The 25,758-nt window shown below is 44.8% G+C and overlaps 8 protein-coding genes across 14 annotated transcripts; 4 read left to right on the forward strand and 4 right to left on the reverse strand.

Moving 5' to 3' along the window:
* Positions 1-286: 286 nt before the first annotated feature.
* LOC128256432 (uncharacterized) lies at positions 287-2,330 on the reverse strand. 3 transcript variants are annotated; one of them, XM_052986789.1, is made up of 7 exons: positions 2,190-2,330; positions 1,519-2,139; positions 1,325-1,450; positions 1,123-1,269; positions 837-954; positions 614-783; positions 287-516 (listed from the first exon to the last, which is right to left on the reverse strand). In XM_052986789.1, exons 2-7 carry the CDS (start codon positions 1,718-1,720, stop codon positions 338-340), a joined length of 942 nt encoding a protein of 313 aa, XP_052842749.1. In that variant the 5' UTR covers positions 1,721-2,139; positions 2,190-2,330; the 3' UTR covers positions 287-337. The 3 variants fall into 3 exon arrangements, 2 of the variants coding, with proteins under 2 accessions (XP_052842749.1, XP_052842750.1); XM_052986790.1 differs by having other exon boundaries at positions 1,519-2,093; positions 2,190-2,295; XR_008267780.1 differs by lacking the exon at positions 287-516 and adding an exon at positions 1,005-1,065 and having other exon boundaries at positions 765-783.
* A 274-nt stretch (positions 2,331-2,604) lies between these two features.
* On the forward strand, positions 2,605-6,156 carry LOC128256547 (FAS-associated factor 1). 3 transcript variants are annotated; one of them, XM_052986982.1, is made up of 13 exons: positions 2,605-2,876; positions 3,010-3,078; positions 3,163-3,394; positions 3,468-3,596; positions 3,657-3,846; positions 3,901-4,102; positions 4,164-4,374; positions 4,433-4,578; positions 4,638-4,792; positions 4,855-5,000; positions 5,061-5,335; positions 5,399-5,518; positions 5,575-6,156. In XM_052986982.1, the coding sequence occupies exons 1-13, from the start codon at positions 2,838-2,840 to the stop codon at positions 5,731-5,733; spliced, it is 2,073 nt and encodes a 690-aa protein (XP_052842942.1). In that variant the 5' UTR covers positions 2,605-2,837; the 3' UTR covers positions 5,734-6,156. The 3 variants fall into 3 exon arrangements, with proteins under 3 accessions (XP_052842942.1, XP_052842941.1, XP_052842943.1); XM_052986981.1 differs by having other exon boundaries at positions 2,606-2,876; positions 3,453-3,596; XM_052986983.1 differs by lacking the exons at positions 2,605-2,876; positions 3,010-3,078 and having other exon boundaries at positions 3,267-3,394; positions 3,473-3,596.
* On the reverse strand, positions 6,103-15,100 carry LOC128256549 (putative ferric-chelate reductase 1 homolog). 2 transcript variants are annotated; one of them, XM_052986985.1, is made up of 8 exons: positions 14,975-15,100; positions 9,730-10,200; positions 9,330-9,661; positions 8,779-8,930; positions 7,765-8,386; positions 7,164-7,276; positions 6,809-6,937; positions 6,103-6,453 (listed from the first exon to the last, which is right to left on the reverse strand). In XM_052986985.1, the coding sequence occupies exons 2-8, from the start codon at positions 10,188-10,190 to the stop codon at positions 6,334-6,336; spliced, it is 1,929 nt and encodes a 642-aa protein (XP_052842945.1). In that variant the 5' UTR covers positions 10,191-10,200; positions 14,975-15,100; the 3' UTR covers positions 6,103-6,333. The 2 variants fall into 2 exon arrangements, with proteins under 2 accessions (XP_052842945.1, XP_052842944.1); XM_052986984.1 differs by having other exon boundaries at positions 6,809-6,964.
* Positions 15,101-16,397: 1,297 nt separating this feature from the next.
* On the forward strand, positions 16,398-17,473 carry LOC128256553 (ER membrane protein complex subunit 7 homolog). Its single transcript, XM_052986991.1, has 4 exons — positions 16,398-16,804; positions 16,866-17,012; positions 17,073-17,201; positions 17,263-17,473. The coding sequence occupies exons 1-4, from the start codon at positions 16,472-16,474 to the stop codon at positions 17,386-17,388; spliced, it is 735 nt and encodes a 244-aa protein (XP_052842951.1). The 5' UTR covers positions 16,398-16,471; the 3' UTR covers positions 17,389-17,473.
* On the reverse strand, positions 17,444-18,633 carry LOC128256552 (exosome complex exonuclease RRP42). The gene is made up of 4 exons (XM_052986990.1): positions 18,479-18,633; positions 18,234-18,430; positions 18,012-18,177; positions 17,444-17,956 (listed from the first exon to the last, which is right to left on the reverse strand). The coding sequence occupies exons 1-4, from the start codon at positions 18,533-18,535 to the stop codon at positions 17,486-17,488; spliced, it is 891 nt and encodes a 296-aa protein (XP_052842950.1). The 5' UTR covers positions 18,536-18,633; the 3' UTR covers positions 17,444-17,485.
* A 50-nt stretch (positions 18,634-18,683) lies between these two features.
* LOC128256554 (proteasome subunit beta type-6) lies at positions 18,684-20,031 on the forward strand. Its single transcript, XM_052986992.1, has 3 exons — positions 18,684-18,843; positions 18,899-19,373; positions 19,781-20,031. Exons 1-3 carry the CDS (start codon positions 18,799-18,801, stop codon positions 19,933-19,935), a joined length of 675 nt encoding a protein of 224 aa, XP_052842952.1. The 5' UTR covers positions 18,684-18,798; the 3' UTR covers positions 19,936-20,031.
* Positions 20,010-25,549, reverse strand: LOC128256551 (monocarboxylate transporter 13). Of its 2 annotated transcripts, none has more exons than XM_052986989.1 (4): positions 25,391-25,549; positions 21,762-21,877; positions 21,229-21,702; positions 20,010-21,171 (listed from the first exon to the last, which is right to left on the reverse strand). In XM_052986989.1, the coding sequence occupies exons 2-4, from the start codon at positions 21,837-21,839 to the stop codon at positions 20,299-20,301; spliced, it is 1,425 nt and encodes a 474-aa protein (XP_052842949.1). In that variant the 5' UTR covers positions 21,840-21,877; positions 25,391-25,549; the 3' UTR covers positions 20,010-20,298. The 2 variants fall into 2 exon arrangements, with proteins under 2 accessions (XP_052842949.1, XP_052842948.1); XM_052986988.1 differs by lacking the exon at positions 25,391-25,549 and adding an exon at positions 22,001-22,141.
* On the forward strand, positions 22,405-24,394 carry LOC128256550 (transcription factor grauzone). The gene is made up of 4 exons (XM_052986986.1): positions 22,405-22,612; positions 22,666-23,597; positions 23,656-24,037; positions 24,096-24,394. The coding sequence occupies exons 1-4, from the start codon at positions 22,493-22,495 to the stop codon at positions 24,348-24,350; spliced, it is 1,689 nt and encodes a 562-aa protein (XP_052842946.1). The 5' UTR covers positions 22,405-22,492; the 3' UTR covers positions 24,351-24,394.
* Positions 25,550-25,758: the final 209 nt, after the last annotated feature.

A 25,758-nucleotide genomic window follows, 5' to 3' on the forward strand; every position in this document is an offset into this window, starting at 1 on the left:
TCCGGCTTCCATGTTTTCGAGTATGTCAGGGCAAATATTAGTATTCCACTTCAGTGTGAGCATTTTGTAATGGAAAGTGTTGTCGTCGTAGTTGTCGTCCTGCTGCATATCCATCAGTCGGGCAGCCGAGCGCAAGTAATGTGTCACATTACAAATGTTGTTTCCGTTTCGCCACTAAACCCCAAGTATCTCCCATTTCCCTTCGTTCCTCGATGCACTTCAATAACAAAAGCATTAACTAATCTACTTGCTGAAATCGACACAACCATAAAAGCATTAAGCGGCACTTTATTGACTTATCAAGCAGAAGCAAAAATTATGGGGTTTGTTTGGGGACTTAATGCAGCAGCAGTAGTGCATTTACGAAGAACACCAAGGCCAAATCGCTTATGTGCTGACTATCGTTTTCATCAGCCAATTTATCCTTCGGCGTATCCCCCGCCAGCCAGCTGCCAATTTCCATTATGTTGCGCCAGTTGACAAACTCATTGTAGCCAAACAACCCGCAGATGGTGGCTGTGGTGGCAAAGATATGTGGCAGAGATATGTGTCAGCGATACCGGCAAGGATGGTCCTTAGAATACCCTTCTGCAACCCACTGACCCCTGCTCACCTTGCTCCAGATACAGATCGCGATAGGCGACTGGCAGCCCCAGGCTCCGGATGGCGTTCTGTTCGCGTTCCACCTCGTCGCACTGACTCCGGGCCAGCAGTTCGTACACCTGTGGAGGACTGAGATGGGGGGCACACACCTGGTGCTGCAGCACATAGAGCAGCAGTACCCTTGGAGGAGATAGAACTAGGATGGCGCATTGCTAGAAAACATAGAGACTCACTGGTGGGTCCTCTGGTACCCATATGCCGGGGCATCACTGGTCAGTAGTTCCAAACACTGTCCGGGGAGTAGCTTACAGCTCGGGGGCTTCAGCTCCACAACGTCTCGTAGGCAGAGATCTAAATGATATGTGCATTTTTAAATTTAAGGCTTAATTTCTGAAACTTACTATGCAAAAATTTTTAATCTGGCTCTTATTTCTTTGTCCGTTCAGAACTGAGCTGAAATATCTAATTTTGCAGTTATTAAGTGCAAAAAAGCCTAAATCATAATTAACCCCTTCTCACCCGATTGCGTCCTATTGAGCTGCCCCTCGTTAACGACATTCGAATAGATTTCGGCCAGCTGTTCGTAGTCCCCATTGGCATTCAGTTCCCCCAATTTTAGCGAGTGAGGCAACAGCAACACATTCCGTTGAAAGGCAATGCTAAGGACTACACAAAAATTAGCATGAGTAATAATACGCAGTTCCGAATGTTGTAAACATACTTTCCCCCTGGATACCCGGTTCCTGGACCAATCCCCCGGATCCCGTCCGGATGTTCTCCATTCTGTGCAGCAGATGGTAGTAGAGCTGCCGTTCATAACGCGTGGGAGCCTCGTAGCGCAGTTTCTCTGCAAGGGCATAAATAAATACGCACATCCGTCATCCGTATCGCGAGTGCACGGTTCATTGGGCTCACGTTTAATCAGGAACTGGGAGAGGAGCAGGGCGAATGTGGAGCTGGAACTCAGGGTCCGTTCGCCTGAGAGTCCGTCGAGGAGTCGGTAGATGCGGTGGGGCACCTCCTGGTCACTTTCTGTCCCACCACCAAGGATTGGATTCGGCAGGATACATCCACCAACAGCCAGTAGCAAAGCATATTTTAGGCCCACGAGCAACATGTTGTCGGCTTACCAGCCTTGAGGCTTCTATACCAAGCTCTAGTCTTGGCCACCTCGAAGTCACTTCGGAGCGCGTCTTTGATTTCGCCACTTCATGAAGATTAATTGAGCCGCATTTATTCTGGCCGCTGTGCGGGGGCGAGTCCGGCTCTCTTTTTTTGTCCCCGGGGTGCGAAGTATAAAGTTTCTCATATTAATCACAATTTGCAGCTGAATACATTTCGCAGATTGAAGGATTGGCTTTCAGTTTTGGTGGGAATTGTGTGGGCTGCTTGTGAAATTGTATCCTTTTGAAAAAGTCTGAAGTATCTCGATTTTCCGCCTTACAGTTTGAATTTAACATGGCCTCTAACGGTTTACAGAGGTGTAACAGCTGTTTTTAATGAGTATTTTCGTTCATATTATATCCTGTACTATGACTATAATTTGCGGTTGATAAAAAGAACAATGCATGGTCCCGAATACATACCCTTTCAGCCAGTAATAGCATCCCCATGCAAATATGTTCAAATGCTTAAGAACTCATCGTGAAAATATTTCTACCAACAACTTCAAAGAGTTATTGCTAATTTATTAAAGAATGTTTATTTTATTTATGTTTTCTTATTTCTTCTCCTCGGCCTATTACGTTTTTAAAAAAGCGGATGTAATGAAAACGCTTGCTCCATAAAAGCTTGTAAGTTTCGTTTACGGAAAAAAATATCAAAACTGTGGAGATTTCCCGCCTTTTAGTTTGAATTCACATGTCTGCAAACGGTTAACAGAGTTCAAAGTAACATAACATTAAAAAGTAACATAGTTCCATGAGAATGTTAAGTACTTCCATCCGACTCCCATTGGCCTATGTGTCGTCTAAATTATTTTATTTTCCCATCAGACACTCTAGAGTCTAGAAAAAAAAAACAAAAATAAAAAAAAAGGAAAAAAATTAATTTAAAGTGCCGTTAAGTGAGGACGCGTTTCTAAACAAAAATCACCCATTGACAACTGGCCACACTGACTTGACACTTTTTCTTTGTGTAATTTTTTTGTACTGGCCTGAAAAGCCAGGCTAGGACAGAGAACCCAAACAGAAAGTGATTAGTTGCAGTTTATCGTTTGAATAAAGAGTTCCACAATGTCGGAGAACAAGGAAGACACCCTGGCCAGTTTTCAGGTAACACCATTTTGGTCCAAAGATGGGGGAACTCTCAATTTCGCTGCGCACATTGCGATGCGTGTGCGTTTTTGAAGTGTGTGGGTGAGACTTTGGCAGATAATTCCAATATCGAACTATATATTCTCTGCAGAACATCACGGGCATTGACGATGTGGGCGAGGCCTTCTCCCACCTGGAGGCTGCCGACTGGAACCTAGTGGTGAGTCCTTTGTTTGCCCGAGTTTGGAGTCCCCAATCTGCGCACATGCGTGGTCCTCTAATTGCGTTCTGTTTCCTTTCGCAGGAGGCCCTGAGTCGAGTGATGCCGCACGAGGATGCCCCCTTGGCCAATCCCATCCAGCAGCTGCCAGAGCAGGCCGCCAGGAACCCCGTGGAGAGCACCAATGGCTTCCGACCGCCTGGCTATGAGGAGCTTCCCGGAACCTCCAATGCTGCTGCTGCTGCTGGATTCTTTGCCGCCGCCCTGCAAAACCAGAACCATAACCTCCAGCAGAACCCTCAGCAAAGATTCCCCAGTGAGTTGAACGTGATTGCGCCGCTTTTGTGCCTTGACTTGAAACGTATCTACTATAGCGTCACAATTGCTAGCCCAGCTGACGTCCAGCATCAACCTGGATCCCGCATCCAGCCAGAACAACAACCAGAACGTGATCGCCTTCAACATCCACTTCAACCAGCAGCTCTACCAGATCCGCTTGCATTCGGAGGCCACAATTGGTGGGCGTTTTTCTGTCCTGTAGACAAGGGAATTTTCTAAATTGATGACTTCCCTTACAGAACAACTCAAACGCAAGATCTTCGATGAAACTAGTGTGCCAGTGTGCCGACAGGCCATTCGTGGGTGGCCACCATCCAAGGCCAGCGATGCCCAGCAGCTAGGCACTCGTATTTGCAATCTGGATCTCGCCCCGGAGAACGAACTTATACTGGTGGATCTCACCGACGACGGTTTCATGGACACCGAACAGTAAGTGTGCCAATAAGTTCCACAAACATTCCCATACTCAAACAATTTATGCAGGGATGAAGTGACGCAGCGGGTGGACAAGACATTCACCATTCACATACAGTTCGAGTCGGACAGCCCACTCACTCTTAGCTTTCCAGGACGAACCAAAATGCAGGAGCTGAAGATGAACGTGTACGACATCAAGAGCATACCAGTGCGTCACCAGGAGTGGACCGGCTGGCCCAATGGTTGTGACAATGAAACCACTCTGGCGGTAGGTCAACTCAAGGGTAATCCTCTTATAAGGTAATGACTAATCCCTCTTGTCTTTACAGCAATCTGGCATCGAGCTGTCGCACAGGTTTGCAGTTCGCAGTACAGCACATGCCGCGCAGAACAATACCAATCAGCACAACAACGCTTTCGAGGTGGTCACCGTGGACAGCGAGAGCTCGGCGGATGAGTTCGAGGATGCCACGGACTTCAACAATGCTGAGTACATATTCACAGACTCGCCGCCCGCCCAGCCACTCAACAGGCACTTAAGTGAGCATTTTCAATAAGTTACAACCCAAGAATTAGGTAAATGTTTTCTACTTTTCAGTACCAAACAACACGGATGACGAGACGAGTGGTTCCACGCAGTTTGTCGAGAACTACAAGTCGCGGTATGGCGATCCGCACCCGGAGTTTTTCGTGGGCAGCCTGGAAGCAGCCAGGCAGCTGGCCTGCCTCAGACCCGCCAAAGAGGTAGGCCTTTGTCAATCCCATTTTAACTTCATTCATTAAAAGTTTTGTTAAACTCTTAGCGCAAGCTGCTGGCCATTTACTTGCACCACGGCAAGAGCATTGTCGTCAACGTTTTCTGTGATCAACTGATGAAACACGAGAGCATTATCCAAACTTTCAAAGAGAAATTCGTCCTCTATGGCTGGGATATGACCTACGAGAGCAACAAGGACATGTGAGCTGGAATTGGGATGATTTCAGTTGTGTTTAATAACAATCTCGTTATGCAATCTACAGGTTTCTCTCCTCGCTGACGGCCTGCATCAGCAGCAATGCCTCGCTCACGGCCAGAAACATCAAGCTGGACAAGCTGCCAGCCATCATGCTGGTGGGAAAGAGCCGCCAGCTGGGCAGCAATTGTGAGGTTTTATCTGTGATTCATGGTATGCCCACCTTAACAGCCCCAAACATAAGATTCTTTAAAGTAAAGTAATGCTTAACAGGCAACATTGGTCTGGATGACTTGCTTACGAGGCTCATTGAAACCTGCGAGATGTTCGAGGAGCAGCTGCAGGTGGAGATCCGACAGGAGGACGAGCGAGCAGCTCGTGATCAAGTGAAGGCAGAGCAGGACATGGCCTACCAGGAGACCTTGCAGGCCGACATGGCCAAGGATGCGGCCAAGAGGCAGAAGGAGGCCTCCCAGTTGGCCGAGCGCAAACGCTTGGAGACCGAAAGAGCCGAGGAAGATGCTAGACGCGAGTCCATTAGATTAGTTGTATGTTAAGGGGGTTTCTTAAGGCAGAAACAGCTTGTGAAACTGTATACTCTTCCCCCACAGGCTCAACAATCCCTACCTCAGGAGCCGTCCGAACAGGAGGCGGGCACGTCTAAGATCCGAGTGCGCAAACCCACGGGCGATTTCCTGGAGCGCCGCTTTTTTACCAGCAACAACCTGCAGGTAGGTTCTTCGCCATAGTCATTAAATGACCAGTTAATCAGTTACCATTTCATCAGGATCTGCTCAACTTTGTGACCGCCAACGGATTTCTCATCGAGGAGTATAAACTCATCCGCAGCTGGCCACGTCGCGATCTCACGGCCATCGAGAGTAGCCAAACGCTGGAGACGCTCAAGCTGTATCCACAGGAAACGGTCATCCTGGAGGAGCGATGATTTCGCGTTGATTCCGCTCGTTAGCGTTAAGGCAGTTTCGTTCGATTGGGTTTAGTTATCGCATTAATATTTGAAAATTGTAGAGTTATCTATCATTTACGTACTTTAATTTAGCGGAGCAAGCAAAAAGTTTACAAAAGCATACACACCACATACAAACATACATATATACCTACCTATATCTAAAGATAATGATAATGTCTAGCTCCAGTTATAAGTAAAGGTTTTATACAACAACAACAACATACTAAACTAAACATAGGATGCAGCGCAATCCGATCGAGCAGCACGCCTCCCAGCACCACACACATAAATATATCCATGTAGCGCAGCAGAGGGAAAAGAGCAGAAAGAAACAAAATAACTGCATTTATGTTGGCTTGTTTTATTTTATTAATAATAAATTATATAACATGTACTGAACGCTCCGCCCCAGGTTACACTTGCGCCTTATTACACTTAACAACACAACGCTGGATGGGATTTGGGTGGGTGGGTGTGTTTGGCAGGGAAGAGCCGTGGGCGGAAGGGGTTAAACAATGAGCACACAAAACTGATACGAGTATTGGAAGGGGGACAGGTTACAGGACATCTCGACGCCTAGGACTTGCCCAGGAATTGTTCGATGGGTGCCAGCACGACCAGCAGGATCAGCACCACGACGAAGAGAACCAGCACCACGCTGTACACTCCCAGCAATCCCTTGCGCATGGCACCATACTGAAAAAAGACAAATCACATCTTTAATAAAAAGAATGAAAGCCAACTTCTTCTGATCGTAGTCTATATACCCTTTCAGTTATTACAAAATTAAAATACTCTATAAAACAACTTATTTCTAGGTTTAATAAACTTTTATATTTAATTATTAAAATTTGTAAATATTAACTCAATGAATTTTTTTTCAGATGTAAGATCGACATAAACTTAAATGTACCTAAAAACAAAAAAAAATTCTATACTTTTTACTATTGGTTCTTGTTTTCAAAATCTATTTTCTTAAGAATAAGAATCTTATCCCGAAACAACTTTTTTTTCTTTATGGAGTCTGGATATACAGATATCCAATACTCACCGGTGCATCCATTTTCCGTTCCATGCTCATGCCATTCCGCATGCCGTGCTGCTGGTGATGCGAGATGTCGCCCATCTGGAAGGTGTTGGCCCGCTGGCTGAGATGCCGCTCGGAGGCCATGCCCGTGACCTGCCAATGATTCAAACACAAGCCGATCTGGGCGTTAAGGGACGTAGCCACCGGTTCTCGTGGGGATGATGGGTGACAAATGAATTAGTACCGAGAATGAATGAACTTTTAAGGACACACAACTAGAACCACTGTACAGGCTGGCGATGCAGGGTCTACTCTTTGTACATTTCGGGGTCACATGAGAAGGGGCAGAACCACGCACCAAGGACTTTGGATCACTTACGGAGAATATCAGATGGACCAGCACGTGCACCACCACGAAGCTGACCAGGATCCAGTCCATCCACTCGGGCAGCTCGGCCTTGGGCAGTTTTACGGAGAAGAAAATGGTCACAACTGCAAGGGTGAAAATTATTTAGCACATAAGCTTTAGATACAGCTGCGGTCAAAATAAGAGTAGTGGGACAAAATAAATGGGCATTTACCAATAAATACAATAAAAAAATATGATGCTGTTTTTAGTTTTGCAAAAAAAAAGTTTTAAATCTTCCTTAAAACTTGCACTGTATTATGCATTTCTAAATAATTTTTTAAAAATTTCAGAAAATCTCATAAAATACTAGTTCATCTTCACTTTGTTGTATTGGATTAAAAACGTTTTTTACATCTGCCCCTTTTTGGTTTTAAATACAAATTTAAAAAAAAATTTGTATAAATCTGTTTTGAAAATATTTTACCTAAATAAAGATGATTATATTGGATTTTTATATTTGCCCCATTTAGTTTATAGCTTCCAAAAATAAAAAAAATTGTATTGCTATTTTTATATGCTTTAAAACTACCAATACTTTGACCGCAACTGTAAATAGGATCTCGCAACTTACTTCCCAGGATGTGGGCCAGGTTTCCGCCCAGCCAGTGACCCCAGTTGAAGTACGGCCGCTTCTTGTCATTCGGTCCCGGTCGGAACAGAGCACCAATGGGCTGCAGGAAGCACAGGATCACCGTGATCAGGCCGATGATCGAGTGGGCATGCCACACTGCCCGCTTCAACTCCACCCAGATGAGCACATAGGCGGCCACCGTGAGCGACCAGGTGGTGACCATGAGGAGGCGATGCCAGGCGAACCACTGGTCCTTGCCACAGCTCTGGCTGCCCACCCACGTCTGCTTGAAGTACCGCGCGAAGATGATGCCCAGCGAGGTGGTACCAATCCAGGCGGCGATCATGAAGGCTCCGTGGAGCTGCACCAGCAGCCTGCTGGATCCGCCCAAGTCCTGCACCTCCGCCAGATTGATGGCCTGTGCCGAGGGCAAACGGCCAATGTCGTGGTAGCCCACGCTGTTCTCCTTCAGGCTGCTGCCGGAGGCCACCAAAAGGTGGTACTTGCCATTGCGCAGGTCAAAGTTTCGCCCCTGGACACTGGTCACCGCGTCCCTTTGAACCCGGCAGTAGATCACGCCGTCCACAATGGAGGCGTCCAGCAGACGGGCGGAGTTTTGATTCTGTGTAAAGAAAAATCCGATATGTTACGTATACGCCACATTGGTCTGCACTGATAACAAAAAACATAGCAATCCTATTATTTTATACTCAATTTAAATATTTTTTGATTTGATTTCCATTAATTTCGGTTTATTAATTATTTGAAATAAGAAAAAATTAACTTACATTCAATAATGTAACTCGAATATTTTCAGCATAGATTTACACAAATTTACCCATTTTAAATCCAATATGCTTTTTTAACATCACAAAATTTAAAATGCATTGAATTATAGTGAGGTAATTTTTAAATTAAATGTGCAATCTGAAACTGTATATTCAATAGGCAGATATTCATAATTAACTGTTCCAATTTCTATTCATTGTGAATACTCAGCGACTCCAAACTTACCACTTTGCTTCTGACAGCCGCATAGGGAGAGGCTGAAGTCAAGGAGGAGTACAGGTTGACCCTTCCGTTCTCGGGTACGCACTCGGTGGTCAGATCGTCACCCATCTTGGCGTCATCGGAAAGACCCACAGCCACATAGGCGGCATTGGTTCCTGCGAAAGAAGTTCAAGTAGATTAAGGGGAGATTTCGGAAAGGACTCGACTATTATATACCCATTAGTAGTCAGCTTACAAATATATATGCGCCATCTGTTTAACTGGAAAGTCAACGCTTAAAGCCTCTTATATATATGAAAACTAATATGCAGTGACGTCGTAATTAAAACTTTCCTATTAACTTTTAAAACAAGGGTTTGATCTTGATAATTTGTTTACATGTCTATAGATATTGACCAAATAAACTCATATATATAATAAGTTCCCCCTAAAATGTCTCAAAGTGTTAGGAAAGTTAGATCGTTTCGCCAAATGAGGCTTCCACCTGTTATATACTTTTCAAAGAACATACCCTTTTACTTGACGATCAAAGGGTATAAAAACCAATGACTCACCCTTGCCGGACTGAATCTCGAACTCGAAGACATCCCCTCGTACAGTGACCACAGTGATGGAGGTGCAGGTCTTGGAGGCCACGCAACCATCGGGAAATCCAAAGCAGTTCTTGCTCTGCCCGCAGCCATTGTAGATGGGATCGGCGGTGGCTGCAGCCACGTTGCTGGGTGCCACATAGCCGGGCGGCACATAGGGAGCACGGGTGGTGCCCAGAGCGGGATTGGGACCCAGAGTGGGCAGTGGAGGCCCCGAAGCATCTCGACGGACTATCTGAACGGGCTTAGAGGGCACGCCCACCCAGAATTCATTGTAGCTCTGGGCAATTGTGGCACTGTGGGTGGGGTAATAATATTGCAATGATAAGTAAACCTTTACCTTCTCCGAAATCCAAAGACTCACTTGAAGACCACCTCACCGAGGAAGTCCACCGGGGACTGCCATTCCAGGAGCACCTGCTGCTTGGGTCCGGCATTGCTGTGCGTGGCCGAGTTGTTCACGGAGTTCTCGCAGTTCATCAGCTTGATGGTGCCGTCGCGGGCTGGTCCGAACTGTCCGACGATCTGGTGCGGTGGATTGCGATTGCGCGCCTGGATCATGTAGCCGCCAAAGCTCAGTCCCGCCGGCACTCCGGTGAGGTCCACGCGAAGCGTTTGACCCTGGCCCAGGGTGGAGGAGGAGGTCTCCACGCTGAATGGGGAAACGCTGTTCTGGGGCAGCACACTGCCGCCGGAGTGGAACGGCAGCATGGTGTCGCACACGGTCTCCGGGGCACCTTGTGGCAGACTCTGTCCCAAATCCGGCCAGGTGGACACAGCCAGCAGCGCCAGGGCCAGCGCCAGCCAACTCCAACTCCGCATCATTGTGGAGCACCTGTTGAACAGACAATGCCGCTTGAGTATGAGTTGGGTATGAGTATGATACACTGGCATCGAATGGGAATTGAGTGATCAGTAGCGAACCGTGTCCCGGCTTCCGTTCCCCCTTGGATCCCCCTGTTGCCACCCACCCATACACCCACTCAGTCAAAGTCAAACAATCTCTGAACCCCTCGTCAGACATTCGTCATTTCCATCTTCTGTCGTCTGTTTAATTACCATGGCATAAATAATTGCTCCCCCGCTTATCGGGGGCACGTTTCCAGCGAACCCGCAAACAATGAGTGGCGAATTGTATCTGTGCATCTACATATTTGATAGCAATCAAAGTATCTGGATTCTAGAACTACTGGAGTGGTGGGCACTTCAAATACCCTGCGATTGGTGGCAAACTGATAAATATTCATTTAGCTAAGTATTGTCTATTTTTACATTATGGAATATATATATATTTTCCATACAGTTCACCTAATACAAATTTTGGCATATTTCAACTGTTTGTAACATCACTTGTAAGTTGAGCTTAGATAAACCTTTTAAACTTCTAAATGGTAAGATTTTGGAGTTTTATTAAGTCCATTATGTAGGCGATGGAATATACATACAAGTATATACATTTTCTTTACAATTCTCCTAATAAATATTAACTATATGGAATATAACTTGTAAATTGGGCTTAGTCAAAAAAAACCTTTTTTTCATTACCTACTCGAAATCAAATTTATAATGCATATTTTGACAAATTTTGGATGTGTTTTTAAATATAAATTTTTAATGTAAATAAATTTCTAATGTTAAAGTAATTTCGACAAAGATGACTGGTTAAAGTTTTTAATTATAAGGATTTTTCAAGGATATTCTAACTAGACAAATAACCTTGATCGACTTAAGATCATTATTACCTTGAAGTAACTTTAAGTTAGGCAAATTCAACACCGAAAACCCTATCAACCCCTGATAAACTGGAAACTTTCTCCCCGAATCAGGCTGCACTCATTTAATTACGAATGATGCGATGTCGGGATCGATACTGGTTCAGATTGTGTTTCCCCGATATGACTATATTTAGCGGCGGATGTGCCACCTAAACACCGTTTAGCTTTCAGTCTGCTGGCCACTCAGCGCTTATCACGGCTCGTCGTCAGGCATCGCTGCGTATGCGTATTGTTTCTAATAACCGCAAATATATTACGCATACGCCTATGAATCGAGCAGATGGCTAGTTAAACTAATTGCCCATAAGCGGGATCATAAATTAAATGGTTACTTGAGCAAATTGCTCTATTACTTTCCGGAGCACTTGTGATGTCAAGAGGTCTTAAATCTTTTCCCTAGCCCCCGAATTGTTTATATTTTCTGTGTTTTATTTGCGGGTTAACAAAACAGTTAACGAGGTCAGTTCCCTCGTGAGTCAGTAGATGACTTTTGCTTTCGTCGCGATCGCCCAATCCAACACAAGATCAAGATCAATGAGGAAGTGAGTGGGCAGAATACATTATGTACCCGGGAATTTCCCATGTGCGGTGGGAATATAAACGATAGTGATTCATCTGTATCTCCAGTCTGGCTGAGTTTTACTCAAAGACTCCCGCTCCGTGTCAAGAATGCGAATTGAACTTGAATTTGAAAGCATTTACGATTAACCTTGAGTGGCTTTATATCCTACACTCACCCAAAAAATGGAGTACAATAATTGGTTATTGAATCCAAATTTGTATATTTCTTATTAATATAAAATATTAATTTATTAAATTTAGTACAATGCACATAAAATGGCATGATTTAAAATTTAGATATTTAAAATCTGTGTCAAATATTATAGTTTAATACTTTAATTAGTTTAATATTTAAATATGGTTTTAACTTATGAAACAAGATCAAAAATTCAAATCTATAGAGAAAACAGTTAACATTTAAAATATGCAATATTTCCATTTTTAAAATATTAAAATCGTAATGTAAGCGTAAAATATTTATGCTTTTCTTTACCAGTGTATGTATCTCGGTGGCCTTATATGTTTTTTTTTTTAATTAATTTGCCTTTCTTTGAAATGCCAGCAAAATGTTAATTAAAGCGCGGCTTGAGCTTTAGCTTTAGCCCGATACAGTCATTGTTTAGACCTTAATTTTTGGCAGCTTTGGATATTTGGTCTTTCAAGAACCGCACAATGGGTGTTCACATTTGCCTAGACCTTGAAAGTCAAAGTTATTGATTGTGAGTGATTTATCTGAAAAGCATTCACCCCAGCAGACCTTCGTATCTTTTGGGTAGACCTATATCTACTACACATGTATCTGGTAGTTCGTTCGCACACTGCAGAAGGCAAAGTGAAAACCGAAAATTTCACCGGTCGCCGTGGCACAACAATAACAACGATAAATGCTTTCCATTAAATTCTTGGCACATTAATAAGTGTTTCGCGCCATATAGCCATTGGCCCCCATTTATTATTTAAAGCCACGACTGCAAATGCGACTTGGACTCGGCTTTTGTTTTTGAACGTGAGACAAAACTGATTAGCGACTTTTCCACAACACAATGAGGTATTATGTGGTCCCGAGCACTTGACTCCAAACATGCTCATTGTGAGGGGTATATATCGTATATACTTATATACTATATACTATATATAGTACAGGTGTATAGGCACTGCACACATAGAGCTTGTCATGCCCTTGTTAAAAAGCCAGTTTTGAAACTCGTACAAAAAATAATCGCAATTTGAATGCTGTCGGTGTGTGTCTACACGAAACATACACTCGTACGTATGTACATATTTGACAGACCAACTCTAATTGATTCGATCAATGCGAAAGGTATGTAGATTTCATTCGTTTAATTTCTGCGGACCACTTCGCTAGATTGCTGAATCACCCACTTCAAAAGTTGCTTAAAATTCTTATAACTAGCACTAGCCATTGCCTGTAATTGATAAGATTGGACTTGACTTTGGTTTTTGTCAAGTTTAAAGCGTAATCAGACCAAGAAGCAGGCCTATATCTGCTTGTTTGTCTCCCATTATCAGCCATTAAGCGTGCTGGGTTTATTATTTACAGGTTGTTTTGTAGCACACGCCAAGTATTAACTTTTGACCCCGGCAAAAGGAGTTCAAAGGAGGGTTAGGGTTCTGGTCAAGGTGGTCAACCAATTTCCTTGCACTGCACCAATCCTGACCGGACATCGCGTGCCAGAACCAGAGTAAACTGGGTTACCAACTTGCCTATTGTGCGCAGTTCCACGTAGCCCCTGTATTAGACCCTTTCCACACAGAAAGTAAACTTGCCGAAGGAACCATTAAATTAAGGGTTGATACTGAAATTCTTGGCCGAGTCCATGCATACGGAAAAAGATTGATCAAAATTTGCCCAAAGAACCTGATTGGCACCTGTCGAAGGGGTCCTAAATTAATGTTTAATCTGGTGATGGACAACAGGTCATAAAGTATTTTATGGGTAGTGTGCTATTAACTAATTTTAGCCCACTGCTTGGTAATCATAAGGAAACACAATGACAAAGGTGTTACACTTCGCTCAAAGCTAGTTTTATATACCAGCATTAGTATCAAATTAGTCACAGTATCTTAAATATTTGGTATTATAAATAAATGATCAAAAAGGCAGATTAAGTCCCCTTTAAATAAAGATTTGTACTTAAATGGTGGGTGATATCAAAAAGTAAGGTTCAATATTAATAAAATCAATAAAAAGTTTTTTACAAAACCATTATACAATTTGCATAAAATATTTCGGCGATTGAGCCCATTCCCAGAAGTTATTCGAAACAGGCTAACTTTAAACTAAGTGCAAATTAATTGACTGAGATCTGAACAGGTGTTCGCAGTAAAAACCTTGTAGAATGTGTAAACTGGCCTTAACGAACCGAATATTGATTCGCGGTATGCACATAAAACCTCCATTAGATGACATCATAAGACATCGCAGATCGGGAAAATTGTGGCGAAGTGAGGCCAAAACAAAAACTGTATCACTTGTCGTCGTTAATTATAAGTATTCCGGAGTAAAGCGACTAGCTTCGTTCGTAGAAAGTGACTGTCACCGTTGATTTATCAGCAGTCGAATTGCGTAAGGCACTGCACTCGTGGCCGCGAGTGTGCCAATTTCTTGGGCACGTCTCGAGATAACCCCCGACCGAATGCTTTTATACTTCGTTTTGTTTTCACTACTTTTCGGTTTTTCTATTTTTCCGCCTCGCATTGTTTACATCACCAACTTTTTCGCGCAGGCGCGACGCTTGACATCACTCACTGTTTTACTATTCGTTCGCTGCTTAATTAATTTACCATTGCCATTGTGCTAGAAGACACTTGCATTGCGTCTTGCCATTGAAATGTGTGTGCGAAAAAAATAAATCTATGCAAGTTTCGGATGGGAGGGGGTTACGAGGGGGGCCTGTGATCTCAGCATCATAAAATGACTGAAACCGGTTTTACTGTACATGCGACACAATTCAAGTTGATGAGAAGAAAAACAAAAACACAGCAGCAACTTTGGAATTTTGAAGAAACCGATAAGGGAATCGGTATCAAGTTTTATATCCCATTGACATTGCCTATTAACCACTGCAACTTAAGGCTAAACTTAAGGCTGTGCTTTAAGTTGAACTTCACTTTCGATGGGCATGTTGCATGTTACATGTTGCACATTGCATGTGGCACTCATTGCTCATGTGGGCACACCTGCGCCCAGTAGAACACCGTCGCCATTCATTGCGAATAACTCAAAACCCGTTTGTCAAAGCACGCACTAACCTAAAATCGCTGTCAACAATATTCGAAAATCACTCGAGCCTCGTTAGCTCTTTTTCTCGTCCAAATCAACCGCTGCTTGGATTAAGCAAACCGAACACAACGAAATGCCGCCAACGACTGAAAAAGAGCTGCAAAAAATACAAGTGTTTCGGTCATGTATCGATAGTAGAGGTAGAGCCAGCACAGCGATAGACTGAAGCTCGAGACACTGAGCTTTTTACGTCCAACAGAAAAACTGGCTTTAACTATTTCTGTATTATAATATTTTATAGTTTTACAAAACCCTTTTTGAAAGGCCTTTCAAAATGTTTAGCGAAGTATATAAAACTAGGCTTTATCAAAAAATACATACACATGTTAAATAATAAATATAAAAACAATTTAAAATTACTGTCATTAAAAGTTATTGACATGTTTGTTAATAATAACAGTGAACATAAGGCTAGCCCAAATTTATATGAAAAGGTCAAAAAAAAAAGATTTTTTTTTAAAAGAAAATGCAGATTGGATTCAAAATGTATTACTCATACGTACTGTTGCCTTTATTCAACAAATTTATTCTGAGTCTTAGTATTTTTTACGGAAGCGTTGAGACCATTGCGCATAATAATAACATAATAATTTATTGCACATATTTAAAGAATTATAATAGCGTATAATAGGGACCATAATTTGGAACAAATGAGCCAAAAATTTTAGGAAGCTTCGGCTGGACGATTTAGATTGTATCGAAACATCTCTTTGGACTTTTTTAAACGCTTAATCAAAAATAAACTTTTTACGATTTTAGATATCGCCGATTTTTCGGCGACGTTTGTTTGGGGCTGGAGCTTGGGACTCCGGAAACTCTAGGTTTAGCTGCATAGCCTCAATCTGCTGGCTAAGATTTCCCATGTCGTAGATGTCCGAAGGCTGCGATCTAGCCACGTCAGAGAGCACATAATGCCAGGACCATTCCGGATGTGGCACATCCGCCCCTGTTTCTTTGCGCTTGAGAGGCTTCATATTGAAATACAGAGTTTTTGGTTCTGGTTGACTAATTTTTACCAATTATTTTTGTTCCCAAATTGTTTGTTGTTTCTTCCTCAGTGTAAATGTTTCAAATGTAATGCCTCAGATCTCCTAGGGAACTAATCTAAAAATTTTTAAATACAGCAATTGTTATAGTTTACCAAAAGGATATATAATCTAAGCAGCATGTCCAACTGTGAAAGCGAATATGTTCTTATAATTATAAAGTTGTCAAATTTTTTATTTATTTTTGTTACTTTTGTCCCTGGCTAAAATAATGATTTCACTTTGGTAGTACTTTTTTTTATTAAACTATTTAATTTATTGTTTAAATGCGGATTTGAATTTACCGCACAAGTGTTACTTTTATTCTTTTGTGCAGAACTTTCCAGCCCTGGTAAGGGCATTTATAACACCTTCGTGTACGGTCACATTATCGGCTGACAATTGGAAAATTGGGAGAAAAAACTTTAATTGGGCCGGAAAATGTGCTCAAAATTCGTTATTTTCGCCGCACTGTTGGCCCTGGTCACCGGTGAGGTGGTCATTGGCCAGGATGAACTGGTGGACGAGGTCTCCGGCCTGTACACCATCGAAGGCCGTGTTTCGCCGCCCGATTCCATTCTGCCCCCGGTTCAAGGTGGTCGAGGTGCTCCCATGAACAAGGATGCGCCCAAGTGGCAAACGGAGATCACCCTCTCCATCAACGACGGCGAGTTCAAGGGATTCGTGCGCGAGGATGGCCAGTTCATGATCAGCGGAGTGCCCTCTGGCAGCTATATCCTGGATGTCCACCATCCGGATGTGTTCTATGAGCCGGTGAGTGGAGTAATCTTATCTATACATCATATGGCTAAATCCAATAATACCCCTCTTTCAGGTGCGCGTCGAGATCAATCCCAAGGGAAAGTTCCGCGCACGCAAAGTGAACTTTGTCCAGCCGGCGCAAATCATGCAGGTGCCCTATCCACTGCGAGTTAAGCCACTGATGCCATTCAAATACTTCCAAACCAGGGAGCAGTGGAAGGTGAGTCTTGTACTCGAAGACGTAAAGTTTTTATAGCTAACCCTTGATTGTAACCCACAGATCACCGACTTCCTGTTCAGCCCCATGGTTCTGATGATGGTGCTTCCCCTGCTGCTCATGTTGGTCCTGCCTAAGATGATCAACGATCCCGAGACCAAGAAGGAGATCGATAATCTGCAGTTCCCAAAGGTAAAACGCATTACTCTTGTACACAACTGCTGTATATTAAAGATTGTTCCCTGGTCCACAGATGGGCAACGACATGCCCGAGATAAGTGAAATGCTGACCTCTCTGCTGACGGGCAAGCAGCCCGAGCCCAAGGAAAAGAAGCCCGCACCGGTCGCCAGGCAGACCAAGAAGCGCAAGGAGCAGTAGCTCGCCATAAACCCTAAGCTTGTATAGAGCCACAGGGCTTAGAAAGTCAAAGTCATTTCGAGTAAATAGTAAATTTTCATTATAAGCCACAGCCACTTTATTTGAGAAACCCAACCGTCTTTGGTCGCTTGGGCCCGACGCGCTCCTGCTCCAGCTTTAACATCTTGGTGAGCAGCTGGTTCAGGTGTTCGCCAATGGAGAGGCCCAGCTGGAGGCAGTTGCGCATGGTGTCCCTGTGCATGGCTCCACCGCCTGTCAAGTGGGTGCCCGAAAGGAATGGCTCTCCATTGCGCATGGATACCGACACCACCACACTGACGGTGCTGCAGACTTCCTCCTCCGCCGAAGGATCCACGAGGCAATAGTCCCCGATCTTGCAGACAGTGACCAGAAGCGGAACAGTCTCGATGCCGATGCGGGTGCAGTCATACGGGTTGTCCGATATGATGAGGTCTGTGATGCCAGCATCCAACAGGGTGGCCGTCACTCGGGGCAACTTGGTGTTAAATAGAGCCGCCTTGGCGGCCAGCGAAACGGCATCATGCAGATTGCCACCGCATTCCAGGATCTGCAAGTTTAAATATTATAAGAATGGAAAACTAAGACAATTATTATAGTCTCACCAAGATATCTATGTACAGCTTCCAGCACTGCTGACCGGGAATAAGGCACAAGGTGCGATAGTCAAAGGCCAGTGGGGATTCGTAGGCGTTCTGCAGGGACAGGACCAGTTCCTGGGCAAGATCCGATCCTCCTCGTCCCTCAAACTCAGGCGTGGCATTGGCGGAACTGAAAGAGTTTCAGATGTGAATGGTGTACATAGGCAAATGTAAACGCTCCATTACCAATCCACAAAGAACTCTAGTTTGCCAAATTCCGGCGTCAGTGGATTGGGCACATCGATCTCTGTTTTTACGCCCACCAGGATGTCTGTGTTGGCCAGGCGCAGGCGAGCAGAACCACTGGCATTACTGACCAGTCCGGTTTCCAGTTCCATTGGGCGGTAATCCCGGCGAGAACGTCCGTCGCAGCGAAAGTCATCCTAAAAAGGAGTTACTCATGGGAAATCCATTACGCACGAAAAACTTACCTCTACACCGTGCAGTATATAGGTTTTTTCAGCCTCGCTCAGTGCAACATAAGCCATTTTTAGCTTATTTTTATAAAGAAAAATTGGTTTACAAAAAATCAAAACAAATTCAACATGTGCAATAAGCCAGTCTGACCAGTTGATTTATTTTGTTTTAATCGATAGGTATATATCGGTTGCTGGTAATCGATAGTTCACGCACTGTCCAACACTTGACTCAAGTTCACTTGCAACACTTGTCAAAAACAAGCCAGTCATTTCGAGCGGCTTTTCCACAAAAAGGAATTGTAAATTGAATTGTAACAAATTTAAGCATTAAAATGGGTCCCGACTTCGACTTTACCGATACGCCCGTCAGCACTGGCGTGAGTATGCCCGAGGTTAGCCATAAAACAACCTATTAAGAGCCTAATCCTCCAGACCACCATCATGGCCGTGGAGTTCGACGGTGGAGTGGTCATTGGAGCCGATTCCCGCACCAGCTCCGGCGCCTATGTGGCTAACCGAGTCACCGACAAGCTGACCCGCATCACGGACAAGGTCTACTGCTGCCGCAGCGGCTCCGCCGCGGACACCCAGGCCATCGCCGACATTGTGGCCTACTCGCTGAACTACCACGAGAACCAGACCAGCAAGGAGGCCCTCGTCTTCGAGGCCGCCTCCGAGTTCCGCAACTACTGCTACAGCTACCGCGACTCCCTGCTCGCCGGCATCATCGTGGCTGGCTGGGACTCGCAGCGCGGCGGCCAGGTGTACAGCATCCCGTTGGGCGGCATGCTCACCCGCGAGTCCTGCACCATCGGCGGCTCCGGCTCCAGCTTTATCTACGGCTTCGTGAGGGAGCACTATCAACCCAACATGCAGAAGGAGGACTGCGTGACTTTCGTCAAGAAGGGTGGGTACTCCATTTTATAGCCTTGCGGAAGGCATTGCATCCAGTTTATCTAGTTCTTTTTTTTTTTTTATAAACTGGTCTCTCAGATTTGAGCTCACTAAAACTTTCCCAAAAGTCTCCTTTCTAGGGCGACTTTTAATGTATACTTCGACAAATAGTAATGGTTAACGAAATCTGAATTAATTTAGTTTTAAATCGGACAACAATGTTATATACAAAGCAGCCTTAGTTTTATTGTTTTAATGTTTTTTTAAAAATCTTTTCAATGTTCGAACTCAAATATTCTTTGCTATTTAAGCTTGAACATTGTTTCTGCTTAGCAGATCTTAAGAAAGTAGCTTACTTTATTAGTTTCCTAATTCCCAGTTAAGAAATCAAACTAATACAAGTCCAATCCTCTTCAACAGCTGTCCAGCACGCCATTTACCACGACGGCAGCTCCGGCGGAGTGGTGCGCATTGGCATCATCAACAAGGATGGCATCGAGCGCCGCATTTTCTACAACACAGAATCAGGTGCCTCCGAGGTCTCCAGCACACCCAGCTTTGTGTCCTCGGAATAGTTAGTTTACTTTTCCAAATAAGATCGATTCAGAGGTTGAGTTGCAAACTCTCCTCATCATGCTAATAAACTTGGTTTTTGTAATATGGATACTTGATTAATTTGTATTTTGGCTCTTGTTGTGGCAGTACAAAAGTTAAGTCTCTAGGGGCTAAATGGTAATAAATAATCGAAAACCTTAACCTAAAATGCATAGTCATACAAATAGTGCTGTTCCTGACACTGGTCTTTGCTCACAACCCGGATAACTACTGCGGCGAGTCCAGAATGTTCCGTTAGAGAAGGGAAACTATTCTGCAGCCTATCACATTACATTCAATACCGAACACCCGCCCCCGCTTAAACACTAATCCCAACTAGCTTTTCACGAATTGAGCTTGGTCACCTCTTCGGGTGCGTCCACCGACTGCGTTTCCATGGACTTGGTAGTGGCACGTCGCTGCCTGCGGTGGCGATAGAAGATCTCCGGGGTCCAAACCAGAACCACCAGCAGCAGAATCGCCCCCTGGACGTACAGGCATATGACGTAGGAGTCGGCGTAGTCGCGCACCCAGCCCAACAGCTGACCCACTGTGATCACGATCACTCCCTTGGACATCATGCTCAGTCCCAATCCGCCGGCCAGCTTCTCCGAGCGACAGTGCGCCGATATGGTGAGATTGTTGTTGATCACAGTGGCCGACTTCATCATGCCCGTCAGCACAGACATGGAGATGATCACGGGCAGCGCTTGATACTGGGCCAGCACACAACGGGCGACGAAGAGTCCAGCGATGCCGATCAGGAACACCACTCGGTATGGTATTCTCAGCTGATCCGTGATAATGGGCAACAGTAGGCGGCACACAATATCGGCTCCTGCCACCAAAGACATGCAGAAGGCCACCATCTGGCTGTTTAGACCCGCCGATTGTCCCAGGAAGCCAGGAAAGATCATGGTGAAGTTAATGGTTGCCGTGTATACAAGAGCCATGCCCACAATGATGCTCCAAAAGACCAGATCCTTGAGCAGCTCCAGATCCATAGCCTGCACCAAACGTTGGCCCATCCGGCTGCACAGGGTATCAGTCTTGGGTGGGCTAGTCTCGCTCTTGCTTTGGTTAGAAGGAACAATGACAACTTGGAGGGCAGTGGACTGAGTCTTTTCGCCATCCGCCTCGGCCAGTAGACGAATGTGTCTGCGATTGTTGTGTTTGGCAGGCGGATTTAGAGGTTTTAGGAAGGCGGCACCAAAGAGCTGCAAGTAAATAAGATTAGCAACGGTTTAAGATGTAATAGCAAACTAAATACTCACTCCAGTTAGTGATAGGGTGGACATGGCCAGGACTGCATAGCGAAATCCGTGGTTCTCTAGGAGATAACGCACAAGGTGGGGAATAAGGACTTGTCCAAGTCCAGCTCCTGCGAGGGAAACACCCACAGCACGTCCACGCTTGCTGCTGAAGTAGGAGTTAATGGCCATGAAAGTGGAGGGCGATATGAGGCCCAAGCCAAAGCCAACAAAGAAGCTATAGCCCACGATGAAGTGCCAGCTCTCAGTGGCAAAGGCGCAAAGAGCAAGGCCTAAGGAAACCAGCACGCAGCCTGTGGTGGCCACATTGCGGGGCTTGAAGCTCTTAATTGCCGGTCCAATGAACAGGCCGGAGAAGTTGAGGGCCAGGCTGTTCAGATTGGTGATCAGGGCTGCTGTGAAGGAGTCCCCCTGCATTTGCTGCAGTTCGCCCACAAATAACTGGCCAAAGACAGATAAAATGGACTGGTTGGTCATCTGGGGGAGGATAAGGTTTTATTATGCTGCTTCCATAAAGAGTATATAAGACTACTCACGTTGATCAACGCCACGGCGGCCACCACAATCCATCCGTAGCCGCCATCGGGTACAACTCGACTCATCTGCACATCCATATCAGTGCTCTCCGGACTGCTCGACGAGATTAGGCTGGCTGCAAAACAAAAACAGGTGAGCAGATATAAGTGAGCTGTTAAAACGTCGTCTTTTGTTTATGATGTCTCCCTCAGGTGTGAAAATGTGCGTCTAGCAGATAAGCAAGTTTGATGGCACTTACACATCTTTGACGAGGTGAACGGCTCGTCTGGGCGATTCCTCCAAACTGCGTGGCCATTTCGCCAACCACGTATTAACAAATTAAGCTGAATTAAAGCCTAAATTAAAATAAATTAATCCCAAAGTCGCAACACTTTGAGTCAGTATGACCTTAACGTGTATGCCATAAAATGCAGCACCCACAAAAAATCTGCGCATCAATACTGCACGTGATTAAAGACCTTATTATCAAAATGGATTAAATGAAATAAGTACTGAGTTGAATATTAAGTAAACTCACATGCTTAATGGCAATTAAAATGTTAATAAAAACAATGAAAACAAAACTACCAACAATGCTTGAACAACCAAACTATGGTCTCACTATTCGCGGTCGGCAAATCGATAAGCGTTAGTGATGGCACCGATCAGCTGTGCATCGGCCAATTTTAATTCGTAAAATAAAACGCATTTTAAACAATTTACTGCATTTCCTGCGCCTCTTTTAATACAAATGACTTGTTTTCTGTGCACGCAGCGTTCGGAAAACGCAGATGGCAACATAGAGTTCGCATCGGAGGAAGCTAAAACTCTAGGTCTGCAATGCATCATAGAGTTGCACTTTTGGCTAAGGGTAAACAAAAGAATCCTTCCTTTTGCGGATTGAATTTCTTATTGAAACTTTAGATTCATGACTCGGGCAGCCGGTATGTGTGCGGCGCCTGCTGGGAGCAGCTGCTGCTCTTCCACAACTTCTACTTGAGCGTGAAGCAGGCCCATAAGGCGCTGGAGCAAACTGCTGCGGAGGAGACATCTCCGCCAGAATTGAATTCCCCTGGACAAATCGTAAAGAGCGAAAGAGTGGAGAGTGTAGCCGCTGCCGTGAAGCGTCGACGTGGTCGTCCCAGAAAAACCGAGGCCGCTGCTAAGAATGCCAGCGAGGAATTAAAGTCTGTGCTGGAGCAGATAAACCTGAACGAGATCAAAATCGAGTTCCCGGAGGCCGATCTTACCATTGCCGATGTGCTGGAGGATCAAGAGACTCCAGATGACTTCGTAAGCGGGGACGGAGAGGAAGATGATCCAGAGGATTTGGAGGAGCTCCAGCCAAAGATTAAGCGAAACGGTCGCGGGCGGACAAGGGGACGTGGTCGGGTGCGAATGGCGGAACGACCCCGGGCATCCGGTCTACCTAATATTCAGAAGTCACAGGAGTTCAACAACTATATCCAGGAGCATTACAAGGTCCTTTGCCACATCTGCAACTTGCCCATGGAGGGCTTTTCCCAGATGCTGGTGCATGTGCGGCGGGAACACAAGCAACGCGGCTACGCGATGTGCTGCAACCGCAAGTTCTGGAAGCGGGGCGTCCTTGTGGACCACCTGCGCCGCCACCAGGAACCCGAGCTATTCAAGTGTTCCATCTGCGCACGCGTCATGGGCCACCGACGAAGTTTGGAGCTGCACATGCGCATGCACGAGATCAAGACGCGCGGACGGCTCTACCAATGCGACCACTGCCCCAAGAGCTTCTACAGCTCCGTAGTTTGCGAGCGCCACAAGCTGACGCACATTCCGCGGGAGCAGTGGCAGGTGAAGTGCACTAACTGCGAGAAGACGTGGGTGGTCAAGATATATTTGTATTCCTCAAAGTATTCCTAAAGTTCTATTCTGCAGCTTCACCACCCAGTACTCAATGCAGCAGCATGTGAAGCTGGTCCATTTAAACTTATATGCCAAGATCTGTGATGTCTGTGGAAAGTCCATCCGAGGACGCGAAGCCTTGGCCCGCCACATGGAGGAGCACACGGGCACGCCGCAGGCAGCCATCAAGTGCCACCTCTGTGACTCCATGCTGACGACAAAGTACGGATTAGCCCGCCACATCAAAATGATGCACACTGCCGAGAACCTACAGCCCATGCAGTGCGAGCTCTGCCTTAAAATCTCGCCCAGCCTGCAGGCGCATCAGCACCACATCAAGTACACCCACAACACAGCTCGAAGTCATCAGTGTCCGATGTGTGAAAAGGCCTTCAAGCGGCCCAACGAGCTGAAGGTATTCCTTGCAGAATTATAGCCTCTTTGATCAGTAATTAACAAGCTGCCTTTTGCAGGAACACATGACCACCCACACGGGAGAGGTGCTGTATACATGCCCCCACTGCCCGCAGACCTTTAATTCGAATGCCAACATGCATGCCCACCGCAAGAAGGTGCACCGCAAGGAGTGGGAGGAGAACCGCCACCAGCGAATACATCGACCACGCAAATCCGACACCATCATAGCCGTGAGCGTACGCAAGACCACGGAGGCCAGGCAGGATGGTGGAGGGACAGGAGCTACAGATAGCCCTGGAGCAGAGTGCTAGCCCTAGATGACCCTTTGACAATAAAATCCAAATGAGACACTGTACGAGCTGTTGTTGTGATCGGAGCGGCGAGCGGGGTAAACAATTTGTAAAATCTTTAATTGAAAACCCTGCTTCGATGGGATCAACCGGCTGTAACCGGTTTGTCCATCTGCACCCTGATCATCTCGAACTGGTAACGGACATCGGAGCCAGCGTTATCAGCGATTAAGGTCGAAGCTGGTAATTTATATAGACGCATATAGCACATGGTTCAGTTTTTATATTCTTATTTTGACGACGATCAAACCGCGATGCCAGGCTCGGGCAGACGAACAAACTGGTTTGAGTCGGTTGGAAAAGTGGATTTACTCCTTATCAGCGGATTGGCATTATCATCATCAGTTCAAAGGTACCACCAATCGGCGTGTGTGTTTATACACATTTCTAGTCTTCTGCGGAATCCTCACTCTGTATCTGTGCCATAGAAATGACGAGACAAATTCTAATGGTTTGTTTTTCATTCTGTGGTAACATCTATTTACCAATGGAATATTTTGCAAGCCACTCATGTTATCGAGGTACATCTGCCACGATCTCTGACCTTTTTTTTGTACCTCCCCTACTTTAATGGTGCTTCCCATGGGTTTCAGTGATTCCCAGGCCAATAATCTTCATTATTTATTTTTATGGCAAGCTATTAATTGTAATCTGGAAGACATTAAATCTGCAGACTCAACGAAAAAACGGTTTGTGATTCCCTGCCAATTTTTACATGCAATTCTTTATATTTTTTCGATTTACAGAAGTTATTCATAACTTTTGGTTGCACAACTAATCAAAAACGAAATTGTGTATGGTTTTAAATCTTTAGGAACGGGTTTTTATTTAAATATAGAAAGAAATTTCGATTAAGTTTTATATAAAGGAAGATCATTTGTTAAAAAGATATGTAACTTCGGAAATTCTTTCACTTGGTTTTGTTTTTACACATTTTTCCATTGCACAACTTCATTTAAATCTACACTAAGAACGATAACTCGATCTAGATTGACACTTACTTGCTTTAATTAGGCAATCTAAATATTCACAGAGTGACTGGATTCAAATCTGTTTACTTGTCAAGTCTTTATTTGTTTAATTTCACACTATCACTGTGCCACTCGGGCTCTTCTAGATTTGATGCTTATCGCACGACGAGCAAATATTGTTTGAACAGAAAGCCTGTCCCGACCGCCTTTATATTAGTGAATGGAATCAAAAAAACAATTAAAAAAAACGGGCTATTTCATGTTTATATGGCGAGATTTCAATTTGGCAATCCGGCTTGGCGCCAAACAATCGATGACTATCGATGACTAGTAATGAGGAATTCTCTAAAATCACAGTTATGGGTTAAAAACGCGTTGGTCAGAAATATATTTAATTG

The sequence above is a fragment of the Drosophila gunungcola genome (assembly GCF_025200985.1).
Source record: "Drosophila gunungcola strain Sukarami chromosome 2R unlocalized genomic scaffold, Dgunungcola_SK_2 000020F, whole genome shotgun sequence".
NCBI lineage: Eukaryota > Metazoa > Arthropoda > Insecta > Diptera > Drosophilidae > Drosophila > Drosophila gunungcola.

Coding starts and splice junctions, on each gene's coding strand:
- LOC128256550 (XM_052986986.1), top strand. CDS start 22,493: ATGACTTGTTTTCTGTGCACGCAGCGTTCGGAAAACGCAGATGGCAAC. Junction 22,613..22,665: donor AGTTGCACTTTTGGCTAAGG/GTAAACAAAAGA, acceptor TTGAAACTTTAG/ATTCATGACTCGGGCAGCCG. Junction 23,598..23,655: donor TGCACTAACTGCGAGAAGAC/GTGGGTGGTCAA, acceptor TCTATTCTGCAG/CTTCACCACCCAGTACTCAA.
- LOC128256553 (XM_052986991.1), top strand. CDS start 16,472: ATGTGCTCAAAATTCGTTATTTTCGCCGCACTGTTGGCCCTGGTCACC. Junction 17,013..17,072: donor AAACCAGGGAGCAGTGGAAG/GTGAGTCTTGTA, acceptor TGTAACCCACAG/ATCACCGACTTCCTGTTCAG. Junction 17,202..17,262: donor ATAATCTGCAGTTCCCAAAG/GTAAAACGCATT, acceptor CCTGGTCCACAG/ATGGGCAACGACATGCCCGA.
- LOC128256549 (XM_052986984.1), bottom strand. CDS start 10,190: ATGATGCGGAGTTGGAGTTGGCTGGCGCTGGCCCTGGCGCTGCTGGCT. Junction 9,662..9,729: donor CTCGGTGAGGTGGTCTTCAA/GTGAGTCTTTGG, acceptor CCCCACCCACAG/TGCCACAATTGCCCAGAGCT. Junction 8,931..9,329: donor CGAGATTCAGTCCGGCAAGG/GTGAGTCATTGG, acceptor CTTCTTTCGCAG/GAACCAATGCCGCCTATGTG.
- LOC128256552 (XM_052986990.1), bottom strand. CDS start 18,535: ATGGCTTATGTTGCACTGAGCGAGGCTGAAAAAACCTATATACTGCAC. Junction 18,431..18,478: donor ATATACTGCACGGTGTAGAG/GTAAGTTTTTCG, acceptor ACTCCTTTTTAG/GATGACTTTCGCTGCGACGG. Junction 17,957..18,011: donor AGCTGTACATAGATATCTTG/GTGAGACTATAA, acceptor TTAAACTTGCAG/ATCCTGGAATGCGGTGGCAA.
- LOC128256551 (XM_052986988.1), bottom strand. Junction 21,703..21,761: donor CCGCCGTGGCGTTGATCAAC/GTGAGTAGTCTT, acceptor ATCCTCCCCCAG/ATGACCAACCAGTCCATTTT. Junction 21,172..21,228: donor CCACCCTATCACTAACTGGA/GTGAGTATTTAG, acceptor ATTTACTTGCAG/CTCTTTGGTGCCGCCTTCCT.
- LOC128256432 (XM_052986789.1), bottom strand. CDS start 1,720: ATGTTGCTCGTGGGCCTAAAATATGCTTTGCTACTGGCTGTTGGTGGA. Junction 1,451..1,518: donor CTCCCAGTTCCTGATTAAAC/GTGAGCCCAATG, acceptor ATGCCCTTGCAG/AGAAACTGCGCTACGAGGCT. Junction 955..1,122: donor GCTCAATAGGACGCAATCGG/GTGAGAAGGGGT, acceptor CATATCATTTAG/ATCTCTGCCTACGAGACGTT.
- LOC128256547 (XM_052986981.1), top strand. CDS start 2,838: ATGTCGGAGAACAAGGAAGACACCCTGGCCAGTTTTCAG. Junction 3,395..3,452: donor CCCTCAGCAAAGATTCCCCA/GTGAGTTGAACG, acceptor TATCTACTATAG/CGTCACAATTGCTAGCCCAG. Junction 5,519..5,574: donor TTACCAGCAACAACCTGCAG/GTAGGTTCTTCG, acceptor CCATTTCATCAG/GATCTGCTCAACTTTGTGAC.
- LOC128256554 (XM_052986992.1), top strand. CDS start 18,799: ATGGGTCCCGACTTCGACTTTACCGATACGCCCGTCAGCACTGGC. Junction 18,844..18,898: donor ATACGCCCGTCAGCACTGGC/GTGAGTATGCCC, acceptor CTAATCCTCCAG/ACCACCATCATGGCCGTGGA. Junction 19,374..19,780: donor CGTGACTTTCGTCAAGAAGG/GTGGGTACTCCA, acceptor CCTCTTCAACAG/CTGTCCAGCACGCCATTTAC.